The 12902-nt window shown below is 46.1% G+C and overlaps 1 protein-coding gene across 5 annotated transcripts in view; it reads left to right on the top strand.

Annotated features, from left to right (window-relative positions):
- Iars1 (isoleucyl-tRNA synthetase 1) overlaps positions 1–8405 on the top strand; it is a 46353-nt gene extending 37948 nt beyond the window's left edge. For 4 of the 5 annotated variants that reach the window (XM_087590416.1, XM_087590417.1, XM_087590415.1 and 1 more), the window contains 6 exons: positions 544–720; positions 1938–2043; positions 4589–4714; positions 5537–5680; positions 6393–6545; positions 7828–8398. In XM_087590416.1, the coding sequence (XP_087446542.1) occupies positions 544–720; positions 1938–2043; positions 4589–4714; positions 5537–5680; positions 6393–6545; positions 7828–7910 (789 nt within the window). In that variant the 3' untranslated portion in view covers positions 7911–8398. Of the gene's footprint in view, positions 1–543; positions 721–1937; positions 2044–4588; positions 4715–5536; positions 5681–6392; positions 6546–7827 lie in introns of all 5 variants that reach the window. The other variant, NM_001100572.1, reaches the window with a different exon arrangement.
- Positions 8406–12902: the final 4497 nt, after the last annotated feature.

Below are 12902 nucleotides of genomic sequence, written 5' to 3'. Positions count from 1 at the left end.
CCAGAGATGATAGAGGGTGTACAAGACAGACAAAAGGCCCCTAGCTGAGGAGAGGGATTGCGGGGTCTGTGCAGTCTGTGGTGGTTTTCCTTGTTAAGACAGGTGCAAAAGGTGCACTGGGCCTTGGCCTGAAGGAAAGGCATCACCGAGCCTCTTAGGTCTGAGAGTCAGAAAGCTTACTCCTAGGGACAGGGCTGATTAGGAGAGCTGCCATGGGTGCTCCTCCCTAACCAGGCTTCAGGGCGCACGGTTCACGTCCGAGGCCGGCACTGCAGCAGGGCAGCTGCCTTGGAGCTTTTCGATTAACTTTGCTAATCTATTTCGTCACTCATGAGGGGCCGACTACACCAGGGAAGGGCACTCGGCCTGTTGGCCCATAGAGAAAAGTGGGTAAAAGAACATAGAACAGCAGATGCCCGTCTCTCACATGACCTGAGTAGAGTGAACCTGAGATCAGCACACACTTGCTCTCCTTCAACAGTACCTTTAGTCTGGGAGAACAAGATGTACTTCTCTTCTACGTCTTTCTGTATGCTATTTCAGTGCAACCTGGTTCCGACGGATGAAATAACAGTTTACTATAATGCCAAATCTGAAGGAAGATACTTGAGTAATGTCATCGAAAGCCACACTGACTTCATATATGCCACTATCAAAGCTCCCTTGAAGCCCTATCCAGTTCCTACATCAGATAATATCCTTATTCAAGAGCAAACACAGGTGAGTGGTGTGGAAATACTGGTGATCCTTACTGGATTTTGCTTTACATTTATATAGTTAAATCTTGGTGAATTCCAGCCACTGTCTCACTTTTTCTCTTGCCATGGTATTTAATACTCTTGACACAAATAACTTCCAGTTCAAACAGCAGCCCACTGTGGTGGGGAAGGGAAGGGCTGGTGACAGGAGCATGGGGCAGCCGGTTGCTTTATGTCCACAGTGAGGACACTGGGAGAGCAAACGCTGGCCGGGCGGATTGGACTCAGTCGCTTTCCACTTCTGTGTAGCACAGAACCAAGGGAGGATGGTGCTGCTGCCTCTAGGGTGAGGCGTCCCACAATGAACCCCTCAAGATAGTCTCTCGGTGTGCCCAGAGGGCAACCCCAGAGCCTGTCAGCAGCAGACAGATGAGTGTGGACCGAGATGCTGTTTCGCATGCTCGGTGGTTCGGTGGCTCCGAGAGGAAGGCCAGGAGAGGAGGGCAAGGAAGGCAGCAGAAGCTTCTTCAGGGTAGTTTTGTCACAGAAGGCAGCCAAGGTGGGGAAAGGTCTATGCTGACCTATTTTGTCTAAACCGGAAGAGAGGATGCTGTGGATCCAGATAATTTTCATGAAAACATAAACGACAGTTGACCTAATTATTCAGCTCGTTGCTAGTGTGTGGTGTGTGCTTGGCGGAACTTCCTGCTATGGGCAGTATTTTTAGAAAAAAAAATTTTTTTATCTTTTTGAGATTAATACAATGACTCCATTTCTCCCTCCTTTTCCTCCTTCCAAACCCTCCTATATACCCATCCCTGCTCTCCTTCAAATTCATGGCCTCTTTAAACAGTACTTTTTGATGTACTATGAAAATGTGTCACCAAGACATAAAAAAATACTGGCCCTTAATTCAAATATATCCTTTATTCTCCCATTTTCCTCCTTATTCCTAATAGTAGGACAGATGAGGAAGGGTGGAAGGTGTCAATTGTCTTCTCAAGTGACAGTCACATTATTGTCTCATTCTCTGTCTTACGTATTGCTTACTTTCTGGACTTACTGAAAACGAGCGTGTACCATGTAGTTAGAGAGCAGTGTCTTTGAGAGCAGGCGAGGAGACCGAGTTTGTAGCTGCAGCGCCAGCTCTAAGGAGATCACGATCCTCCCGAGCAGGGGTTGTGTGTGCCTTGCCGTGGGGCCCCGCATGACCGTGCTGATCACACTCTCTCCGCTCAGTTAAAGGGGTACGAGCTGGAAATCACGATCACCAGAGGATCCTGTGTGCCTGGGCCCGCTTGTGCTTATGTGAACCTTAACATTTGTGCAAATGGCACTGAGCAAGGTAAGTGCAGGAACCGCGCTGTGCGTGCCTTCCTTTATTTACCCATGTGCTCCCGACGCTCGGTCTCCGACCCACCATCCACTCCCCTCCGCCTGAGAGTTGGGATTACAAGTGTCTTCCACTATTTTAGTTAATTCCTTAACGATCTTTAAAGCAGTCATAAGAGAATCGGTAAAATTCGATAACTTTCATCTCGTCACCAAGTCAGTCCTTTTAACATAATGTATGATGGGCCCATGTTTGTCCTGCTGAGTCCACCTAGCACCCCAAGTGGTCTGCAAAAGCGAGCATCTTATCGGTAGAGAGAAGGGTAGTCCGTGAGGAGTCGTGAGACTAAATGACAGCAGTGGGCGGTTCCTCTGATCTGCGTCTACCTCACTTAACCAGTGGAGAAATGCCCCAGTGAAGTCCTGCTTCCTCTGGAGAATAGATCAGGACGGGGCAACTCAGCAAGGTGGAGTTACTAGACAGTAATTGTTCTCTTCCACCCAAACCCAGCGGGAAAGAAAACCCGGCAACTACACTCCACAGATACCCACACCAAGGCCAAGACAGCAAAGCTAGGCTCAGTCGCCACAGTTGTCATAGAGGAGAACAGACCTTGCTTCATTATGACCTTGTAGTTCAAGCCCTTCTGCAGGGTAATGTCGAGGAGAGTGTAACTAAGCAGGTGTACTCAAGACTACATGGCAGTAATGAGGTCAGACACCACACAAGCGTCAACCTGGAGCCCATTTTGAGCAATAAAATGGCATTGTGTTTCTGATCAGAGAGGTGGGAGCTCCTTCAGTTCTTGCCCTACCTTCTGCATCGGAGTCCCCGCACTCAGTCTGATGTTGGCTTCTTGCTTCCTCATCTGTGTTGGTCAGGCTCTGACCGAGCCTCTCAGGGGACAGCTGTATGAGGCTCCTGTCAGCATGCACCTCTTGGCATCAGCAGTATTGTCTGGGTTTGGTGTCTGCGGATGGGATGGATGCCCAAGTGCGGCAGTCTCTGGATGGCCTTTTCTTCAGTCTTGGCTCCACTCCTTGTCCCTGCATTTCCTTTAGACAGGAGCAATTCTGGGTTAATATTTTTTTTTTTTTTTTTGGTTCTTTTTTTCGGAGCTGGGGACCGAACCCAGGGCCTTGCACTTCCTGGGTAAGCGCTCTACCACTGAGCTAAATCCCCAGCCCCACTGGGTTAATATTTTTTGAGATGGGTGGGTGACCCCATCCCTCACCTGGGGGCTGTGCCTATCCACTGGATATGGTCCCTGCAGGTTCTGTCTCTCCTCTGTTGGCTTTATAGTCTTTCATGACAGCATTCATCTGTTCACGAAGTTTCCAACCTCATGTCCTGATGTCTCAGAAACTCCACTTCCTAATAGTGTTTTTGTCCACTAGAATTTCTACATAGTCATTGGGAAAAGGTAGGGGTGATACACTAATATTCAGATCACAGCACTTAGCTTCCTGAATCTGTACATGTGTGTGTTTGGGCAACTGTATGTCTTCTCCTGGGGAGATGAGAAGAAACATCTATTTACCCCATAGAGTAACCGTGACAGAGCAAAGAAATTCATCCATGCAAGTCTGCCTAAGCCCACACACGAAGGCCAGGCCTGGCAGCATGCACCTGTAATCCTAGTGCCGGGAAGGCTAGTATTTGGCCAGCCTGATCTACAGTGTGATCTCCTGGCCAATGAGAGACCCTGGTTTGTTTGCTTTCTTAGTGGACTTTGTCTAAGGAACAACACATGGGGTTGTCAAAACTTCTGCCCTCCACATAAATGTAAACACACACACACACACACACACACACACACACACACACACACACACACACCACATTTGCAGCATAGAGAACAAATCAAGTTCCTCTCCTCCTCTCCTCAGGCGGCCAGAGTTCTCTACTACATCTGTGTTGATAGCAAAGACTCAAGACCTTTTATTTCGGAAAAACATGTTAGTTCTTGACACTAAAAAATCACTGTATAAAAGAGAAAATTGACCCATTGAACTTTGCCAGAATGAAAGGCTCTGCACAGTTTTTGAAAAAATTTATTAAATTTACTCCAAGAAGGCTGAAAACAAGATACAGAATGAGAAGTCTTTAACACCAGAGCAGGAAAAGACGTGATATTTAAATAGTAATGAAGCAGTCTGATAGGAACTCATGGTAAGCCTAACTGAACACACAGTCCAATTAGAAAAAGGGTAATTTATTCAGGAGGCTATACAAATTATAGTAGCATACATGGAACAATTTGATATCTTTAGCCACTAGGGAATTGAACGTTTTAAAAAAAAATCTAGTGACATGGTATTTTTACTTATGAGATAATTATAAAAGTTTGAGTCTTGAAAAGGATGAGTCAAAATGACAGAAGGCTTGGTAGTTTTATTCCTTGGCCCACTGAGGTTTGCCCAGCCCCCAGTAAGCGGGAATGTGGCATTTGCTTGTGTGAGGGTTGGACACCCCTTTGCATCACCTAACTTCCAAATTTAACTTTTTCTTTAAGTCTTAGTTCACTAAGTGAGATCTTATTTTTGTGGCTTTCCAGGTGGAGTGTTACTCCTGGAGAATCCGAAGGGTGATAATCAGTTGAACCTTGAGAAGCTGAAGAGCGTCATTACCAGCATATTCGGTGTTAAAAGCACAGGGCTGTCAGTCTTCAACGGTGGAACAGGTATGTGGAGAGCCAGAGGACAGCTTATCATTTGGTGTCTGCCGTGCAGCAGATTCCTGTCTCTGGACAACTGGCTCTTTAGCAGTGTCTACCTGCCGTGTCTCTCCTGTGGCATGGCAGACACCTGGGTCATACAGGAAGCCCTCACCCTCCCTGTCCCTGTTAGCCATGGGACAGATCAGGACTCAGCCCTCCTGCTGAGCTGTGAGTTTATCCCAGTTCCTGAGCCTTACAGAATCCACACCTACCAAGCAGAAGGCCATGGGTTCGGTCCCCAGCATCTATCTCACCCCACCCCCCAACACACACACACACACACACACACACACACACACACACACACACACACACACACACACACAAATGCTAAATGAAGAATATTTTTGCATCACTCGGATTATCTGTCTACATTTTCCCCCCAAGACAGGTTGCCCCCCCTCCGTTCCACCCCCTCAACCAGGCTGACCTGGAACTCACAGAGAGCCACCTGTCTCTGCTTTTAATTAATTTAATCTGCTGGGATTAAAGGCATATGCCACCACTGCTTGTCCCAGCCCACCTATTCGTAAGGCTGTCTCTGCAGAGCTGAAGGTAGAGAGTGCCCTTAGCATGCAAAAGCCCTGGGTTCAAGCTCATCTGCCAAAAAAAAAAAAAAAAAAACAGTTGCCTACTCTTGGGTCTCATTAAAGCCTGGCTTTGCAGAGGAAGCAGCATTCTTCAGAAAATTAATGAAAGCGCCACTGAGGGTGGATAATAGTGATGTTGGAAGTGAATGCCGGTAAAATAGAAGAAAGCAGCTGACTTCAGAATTGCTTCTTCTAGAATTACAGAACCAGACTGACTTGCTGAGCCTCAGTGGAAGGACGCTGTGTGTGACTGCAGGAGCATCCCTGGCTCCAGCCAGCAGCCCCAGCACCCTTCTCTGTCAGTACATCAACCTGCAGCTCGTGAACGCAGAGCCACAAGGTATGTGCATCCTCTGTGCTCAACTCATGAAGCATGGGCATCAGGGCTCCCTCCCAGGCTCAACTCCCTGACCCAGCCTTCAGGTCTTCAGATCAGCGTCAATGGACGCCAGCCAGGCATGGTGGTGCACGCTCACCTGCAATCCCAGCACTCAGGGACGAGGCTGGAAGGTCACAAGTTTGAGGCCACCGTGGGCTGCGCGGTGAGACCTCACCTCTCCATGTTAATGATCAAACTGTTGACTCCCATGCTGCTTCAGGGCACGCAGTTTTGTTGTTGTTTTGGTTTCTTGGTACCTTTCTGTAGAAAGACTACCATCCTTTTGACAGTCGGAAAACAAAAATACCCTCAAAGGTGAAAATTACCTCTACGTGCCTGAACTATTGATTTGGCAATGGGAGCTTGATAGTTTCTTGAAATCTGCCCTGAAACGGTGGACACCATTGTTCACGGTTCTGCTGGAATCCTTGTCTCTTTACTGCACTGAAGTTAGGTTTCCCTGCAGCTGACTGTCGTGTGTCAGTTTCTCTCATTCCCCCTCTTCTCACCTCTGTGAACGTCTGCACATCCTGTGCCTCCAGCTTGTCCACAGTTGTCAGACCCTGCACCCACTTCATAGCCTTCCGACTTTCGGGTTGGCACTGTCCGCCATTGCAGCTGGCGGTGGAACATGAGCTCTTGGGAATAACCCAGTTCCTTCTTCCCTCCCTAGAGTGTTTAACAGGAACTGTGGGCACCCTCCTGCTTGAAAACCCACTTGGACAGAACGGGCTCACCCACCAAGGGCTTGTGTACGAAGCAGCCAAGGTGTTTGGACTGCGCAGCCGGAGGCTAAAGCTGTTCCTGAATGAGACTCAGACACAAGGTGAGGTGGCCGCGACCTCCGGAAGGCGTCTGGTACTGGCAACTGTGTTTGATCTGCGAAAAAGAAGTTTTGAGTGTTTGTCTCGTTCTGTTTGTTTTTGCAGTTTCCTTAGAAATTAACCACAATATAGTTAAAAATAACAGTAACCTAACAGAGAGGCGTAGCTGAGGGCAAGACGCCTAGCCTGGGCAAGATGGGAGTACTCCTGGTCACACGTCGTTAAATTAAAGTGGGGATAAGAGTTCATTTCTTTAGAATTAACCTGAACATTCATACTTCTAGGTAAAGCATTATTATTTACTGACTTTAAGTTTAAAACCAGCCTCTTCAGGAATCAACTCTGATTGGAAACTTTTAGCCGATAGTCCAGCTGACCCCTTCCCTTTTCAGTCATGCATCTCCCACAGATCAAGAACAAGTATTGACGTGTTTCTCAAGGTTTCTCACGTATGCCTCTCTACGGCCCACTTCCATTGCCCTGGTCTAAATTTTCCTCTGTCCTGCTGCATTCTGGATTTTTCGGGCTTGATTGATATCTCTCTCTCTCTCTCTCTCTCTCTCTCTCTCTCTCTCTCTCTCATCAGATGTCTCTAGATTTAGCTTCTTTCAGGATTTCCCTTGTCTTTGGTGTCCTGCAGTCTGACTGTAAGAGGCTTAAGTTCATCATATGATGTGAGCTGGTCGTCTGTGTGCTGCCACCACCACTTCTGATACCAACACGGCCTCAGGCATTTCATAAAACCACCTTCAGATCCTGTAATTTGCCAGAAGGATTCCATACTCACAAATTGATTATTATATCAGAGAAAGAGATGGGACGGGCAGAATGGAAGATCCCTAAATAGGGATTCAAGTCATCCTTTCCTCATGGAGGAATGGCCAGTGTTACCTCCTCGGATCCCCAGTAGTGACCACATGGTTTCACCACCCAGGGAAGCTTGGTACAACTTTGTATCCAGAGCTTTGTTGAGGATTAATGTATAGGCTCGATTAATTCAGTGCCTGCATGGTTGTCTTTTGTCTCACAAGTTACCAAGCAGTCCACACACTTCACAGCTCCCTGCCCTGAGTCACCTCACTAACACACGCTAACATATAATCAAAGCCCTACTGTCAGCAACAAGGACACGCCAGGAGTTTAAAGATTCCCCCTAGGAGCTAGGACTAAAGTCAGAGTGATCTTAGGCTGGGGCTCAAGATAAGCAGTTAACATTTTTTTAAAAAATATGTTTAGTCGTAATATATAGAATATTGACTTTTTGACCAATTTTCTGTCTTCTAGAAATTACAGAAGATATCCCAATGAAGACTTTGAATATGAAGACTGTATATGTTTCTGTCTTGCCAACGACTGCAGATGGCTAACAGTTAGTTATCAGTATGCCCTCAGTCAGCCTGCCTTCCTGAATCTGCCCATCTCCTTACACACACACACACACACACACACACACACACACACACACACACACACACAGAGGCTCAGTGACGGTGTCTCCCTGGGACTCGTGTCTAATATGCTGCTTTGAACCTTCAATTCAAATGGGGATTGACTGACTTGAGACCTCACATAATGTTCACATTTAACCTTAAACACCTATGCAGTCCTGTGGGGGAGGGTCCTAACGTTACCTCAGCACCACAAAGCTTATTTCTATACTCGAGTTCTTCAGTACAGAAAGCGGAAGTGGTTTAAATGGCATAGTACATATACATACATATATATATAGCCTTGTAAAACTGATTTGTGACCTTGTGAAGAAATGGATATGTTATATATTTCTGCTACCTGGATTTTCCTGGGTAATTTGATGAAATATTTTAAGTTTGATTAAATCAAAGTAAACACTCTCTCAGATACTGTATTGGAAGTAATTATTCTCTCATAGTTTAATGAAACTTGAAATTTGTAATCTTTGAAAGGCTAAACCACATCTCCATATTAAGACAGTGAATGGAACATCGAATATTACCTCTTTCCAAGATTCTGGGTCCTCAAAGGAGCAGCCGCCAAGACAAAATGAGATGGTTGTACACACCCTTACTGGAGGAGACGTACGTGAAGGGTAATGTGTGCCACTAGGAGCAGGTGTTAGAGAGACTTCACACTCACATGGTCTGACAGGAGAAAAGGAAGGAGAGTGATCGGGGGAAGCCTGGAGAGCTGTGCGGCGACGCTGGGGTGCAGAGGAGTGTGGACCACAGCAGAATCAAGGACCATCGCTAGAAAAAGATGCACTGCCAAGGGAGGAAGCGGGAACAGAGGGCGGCCAGAGCTCAAAGGTTCCACTGTGCAGAGCTGGGTCTTCACGTCAGCTCGCCTAGCCTCACTCAGGGCTCATTTATAGCATGGGCTTTTTTGTTTTTGAGTCGTGTTTTTTTTGTTTTTTTTTTTTTTTGGTTCTTTTTTTCGGAGCTGGGGACCGAACCCAGGGCCTTGCGCTTCCTAGGTAAGCGCTCTACCACTGAGCTAAATCCCCAGCCCCTTGAGTCGTGTTTTAAGGATACTCTGTTACTTATAGTTCATTTAAGTGTATGCAGTGTGTGTCTAAGGAGCATCTCAAGCCTCTGCCCAGGGGTGTTAGTATCATAACGAGCCTCCGGACACCTTAGGACACTGGCGGGATTTAGTTGGCCTCTTGGGGTTTCCAGCCATCTTCTTTGGCAATGAGTTTCTCCTCTTTTTGTAACACTTGTGGGAGGCTTTCTTCCTCCGCTCTCCACTCTGCTCTCCTGACTCACAGCTCTAAAAACAGTCACTGCAAGCACAGTTATCAGGCAAAGATTTGTTGTTTGTTTTTTATAGCAGAACTCAGTTTGAAGGAGACCTGGTTTAGTGTCCCTGCCTTTAACAGTCAGTGTCCAGGAACAGCTTGAGGTTCATGGCCTTGGCACAAATGCCTCAGTTCATGGTACCACCATCTTCAGCCACACTCATCAGATTCTTCATCATGGACCCTTTGGAAATACCTTCTGAATACTGTACACACAAAGGCATGAAAACACTCAATGGAAACCCACAAGCTAGAGAAAATGGGAAACAGCAGTTAAAACATGGGAGAACTGGGCTGGGGATTTAGCTCAGTGGTAGAGCACTTACCTGGGAAGCGCAAGGCCCTGGGTTCGGTCCCCAGCTCCGAAAAAAAAAAGAACCAAAAAAAAAAAAAAAAAAAAAACATGGGAGAACTGGAAAACAGATGGCTGGGCGACTAAAGTGGTCAGCCCAGGAAAGCTCAATTATACAAGCAAAGAAAAGCTTAATTTAACAGCTCAGAATCCTCAGCACCTGCTGAGAGACTCTGGGAGAGACTGGTGAGTGGAGAAAGCTGGAAGGCTTTGCTTTCATGGTTGGTTGGTTTGTTTGTTTTTAAGTATTTATTTATTATATATTAAGTACACTATAAATACACTGTAGCTGTCTTCAGACACACCGGAAGAGGGCGTCAGATCCCATTACAGATGGTTGTGAGCCACCATGTAGTTGCTGGAAATTGATCTCAAGACCTCCAGAAGAGCAATTAGTGCTCTTAACCACTGAGCCATCTCTCCAGCCCTACTTTCATGTTTTTAAACATGGTCTCCCTCTATGGCTGTAGCTGGTCTGGAACTCTAGAGACACAGAAGAGTTTGTGCCCCGTTGCCTGCCTTGCAGCTCTCTGTGTCACCAGTTGGTTTTTGGAGGTTTCTCCTCTAGTGAAGGCAACACTGGATGGTGGACATCTGGGTGACTTGAACAGGGTGTTTGCAAGTTTCGGTGTTCTTTACTAACCACTTGTGTTGTCTGGAGCTAGGATACATTTCTGGCACTGCAATGTGACAGTATATAGAGCCACCATCTAAGCAACAAGCACAACAACTGACTGCTGGCATGGTTAATCCCAGTCTAGGTCACCTGGTACTGCATGACCCCCACAACTCCACATTAAAGTCTTTCTGATGTGGTTCCCCACCTACCACAGTTAAGAATACACATTGGGTCAAGGCCAGCCATAAATCACATTGAGATTATGTAGCATGGCCAAGTCAGCAAACATTCCTAACTAGTATAAGGCATCAAAGGCAAGGACACATTTCCCCTTTAAACTGGAAAGAGAGTAGCTTTATACCATCTCCTACCCCACAGAACAAAATCATTGACACCAGAGGTTACCTTTAAAAGTGCCTCACTCTAGGCCAGCAAGGTATGACTGATAAGTTTGATCCCTGGGACCAACATGGTGGGAGAGAAGTTGCCTGTGACTATCACATGCACGTCGCCACACACCCCCAAAAGAGGTTTATGTGTTTAAGGCCTGCTCTGAGAATCCTACAGTTTAGGGTCAAAAATTCCAAATGCCATTGGCACCGAACAGAAAGTGCCAGTAGAGAGAAGCAGCCGAGGACATCGTGTGAGAGTGCAGAGGCAGATTCCTTTAATGCCTGCAACTCAGAGACAGACAAGTCTATAAACTCGAGGCCATTAAGAGGTTGTACTATCCCTGGTGAACACAAGACAATCTGGACTCTCTGCCTTAGCTCCTCCCTACACCAAGTAGAACATAGACCGAAGATCACAGAAAGCATGGTCTGTGGTGCCAAAAGCTGTTGGACCAAGAAACAGTACCTCAGAAAGCCTTGGCACAGGCACCGCTGAACCAAACCTCTCCTAAACCCAAGGCCTAATGCTGTCTTGAGGTAAGATCTCAACAGAAGAATCCCAAGGGATGGGACACAAACTTAGTCCATATCATCACAAACTAGCTTTATGGTCTCCCAGAGAAGTGATTTTAAAAAGAAAAATTACTAAAGTTGGGCCCAGAGAGATCATTCACTGCACTTTCAGAGGACCAGAATTGGGTTCCAAGCATTCTCATTGGTTACCTCCAGGACGATCTTAACACTTACTGGCCTCCTCTGGTACCCACAGAATACGTGCAAAAACACACGTAACCCTTAGGAAGTTTATCAATTCTGGGTGCCAACGTTTAAAAGGTTTTATATGCACTAAATTGTGTTTGTATATTACTAAGTGTTCAAAATTAAGTAAATTTTTGTATGTGTAGAGATTGTTCAATCCTAATTATTTGGTGTCTCCATTTATCTAATATTGCTTCTCTTGATACTAGATAACATATCAGTCAGATTTTCAATTTTTTAAAAGGTTAATAGACTTTTCATGCGTATGGGTTCTTTGTATGCCTGTCTGTGCACCACATGTGTGTCTGGTGCCCACCGATGCCAGAAGAGAGCACTGGATCCCCTAGAATTGGAGTTAGAGACAGCTAGGAGCCACCATGTGGGTGCTGGGAACCAAACTCGGGTTCAGGTCCTCTGGAAGAGCAACAAGTATTCTTAACCACTGAACAATATCTCTTCAACCCTCAATTTATTTTTGATTGCTAACTAGGTCAATTTGATATATTCTAGGCTGTCGGTATTCAGGTGAGAATTCATACCACTTGATACAATTTCATTAATAAACATGTTTAGGGCATTATAAGTAGATTTAATTCAATTCCTAAATGTCATGGTTATATTCTCTCACTGCCACATGTATGTTTACCCACTTGTCTTAAGCTTGTCCTGTGTAAATGGACCACTGGTTCTGTTGTTGCTAAATTGTAAACAGAGTAAGCGCTCCCATGTGTGGGATTTCCACATTCCCTCATAGTGCCACATACCTTTAATCCCAGCATTTGGGAGGCAGAGGCAGGTGAATTCTCCTGTGAGTTTGAGGCCAGCCTTCTTAGTGAGTTCCAGGACAGCCAGAACTACAAACTGAGACCTGTCTTGTGGGAGGGAGGAGGAAGAAAATGCCAGTTTTTTTCCAGGCATCTGAAGATTATAACCTAGCAATTTAGATATTCTGACATTCTATAAGGGAGTTACTAGACATACCTATTAACATCAACAGACTGGAGTTGGTTTTCCCCATGAGTGAAAAGAAATTCCACAACCCAGACACTTAGCTCCTTGGAAGTTCTCTAACCAGACAGTAATGGGAGCAAGCCCAGAAGGGCCCTTATAAGGGGCCTTACTTCTAACATTGCCAGGCACCTGCTCTGCCCAGCCCTGAATCAATGCCTTTCAACTCACTAGGTACTCCTCAGTCCACCTCAACGGGGTGCCTGAAACTCACTCTTTCAAGAGACACAGAAGACAGCTTTCTGGACAACTTCAGACACAGCAGATGGTGGCATGAGATAGTCAGCTTCCAATAATGATGCTGCAACCACTTCTCATTCTCACCCCTTGGCCGTGTGTGTGTGTGTGTGTGTGTGTGTGTCTGTCTGTCTGTCTGTCTGTCTGTCTGTCTGTCTGTGCGTGTGCCCGGGTATCTGCACAAACGTGATATCAAACCCAAGATCGACTGCATACAAA

This window comes from Rattus norvegicus, chromosome 17 (assembly GCF_021556685.1).
Source record: "Rattus norvegicus strain SHRSP/BbbUtx chromosome 17, alternate assembly SHRSP_T2T, whole genome shotgun sequence".
In the NCBI taxonomy this organism is placed as follows: domain Eukaryota; kingdom Metazoa; phylum Chordata; class Mammalia; order Rodentia; family Muridae; genus Rattus; species Rattus norvegicus.
This window is presented reverse-complemented; position numbering and strand designations above follow the sequence as displayed.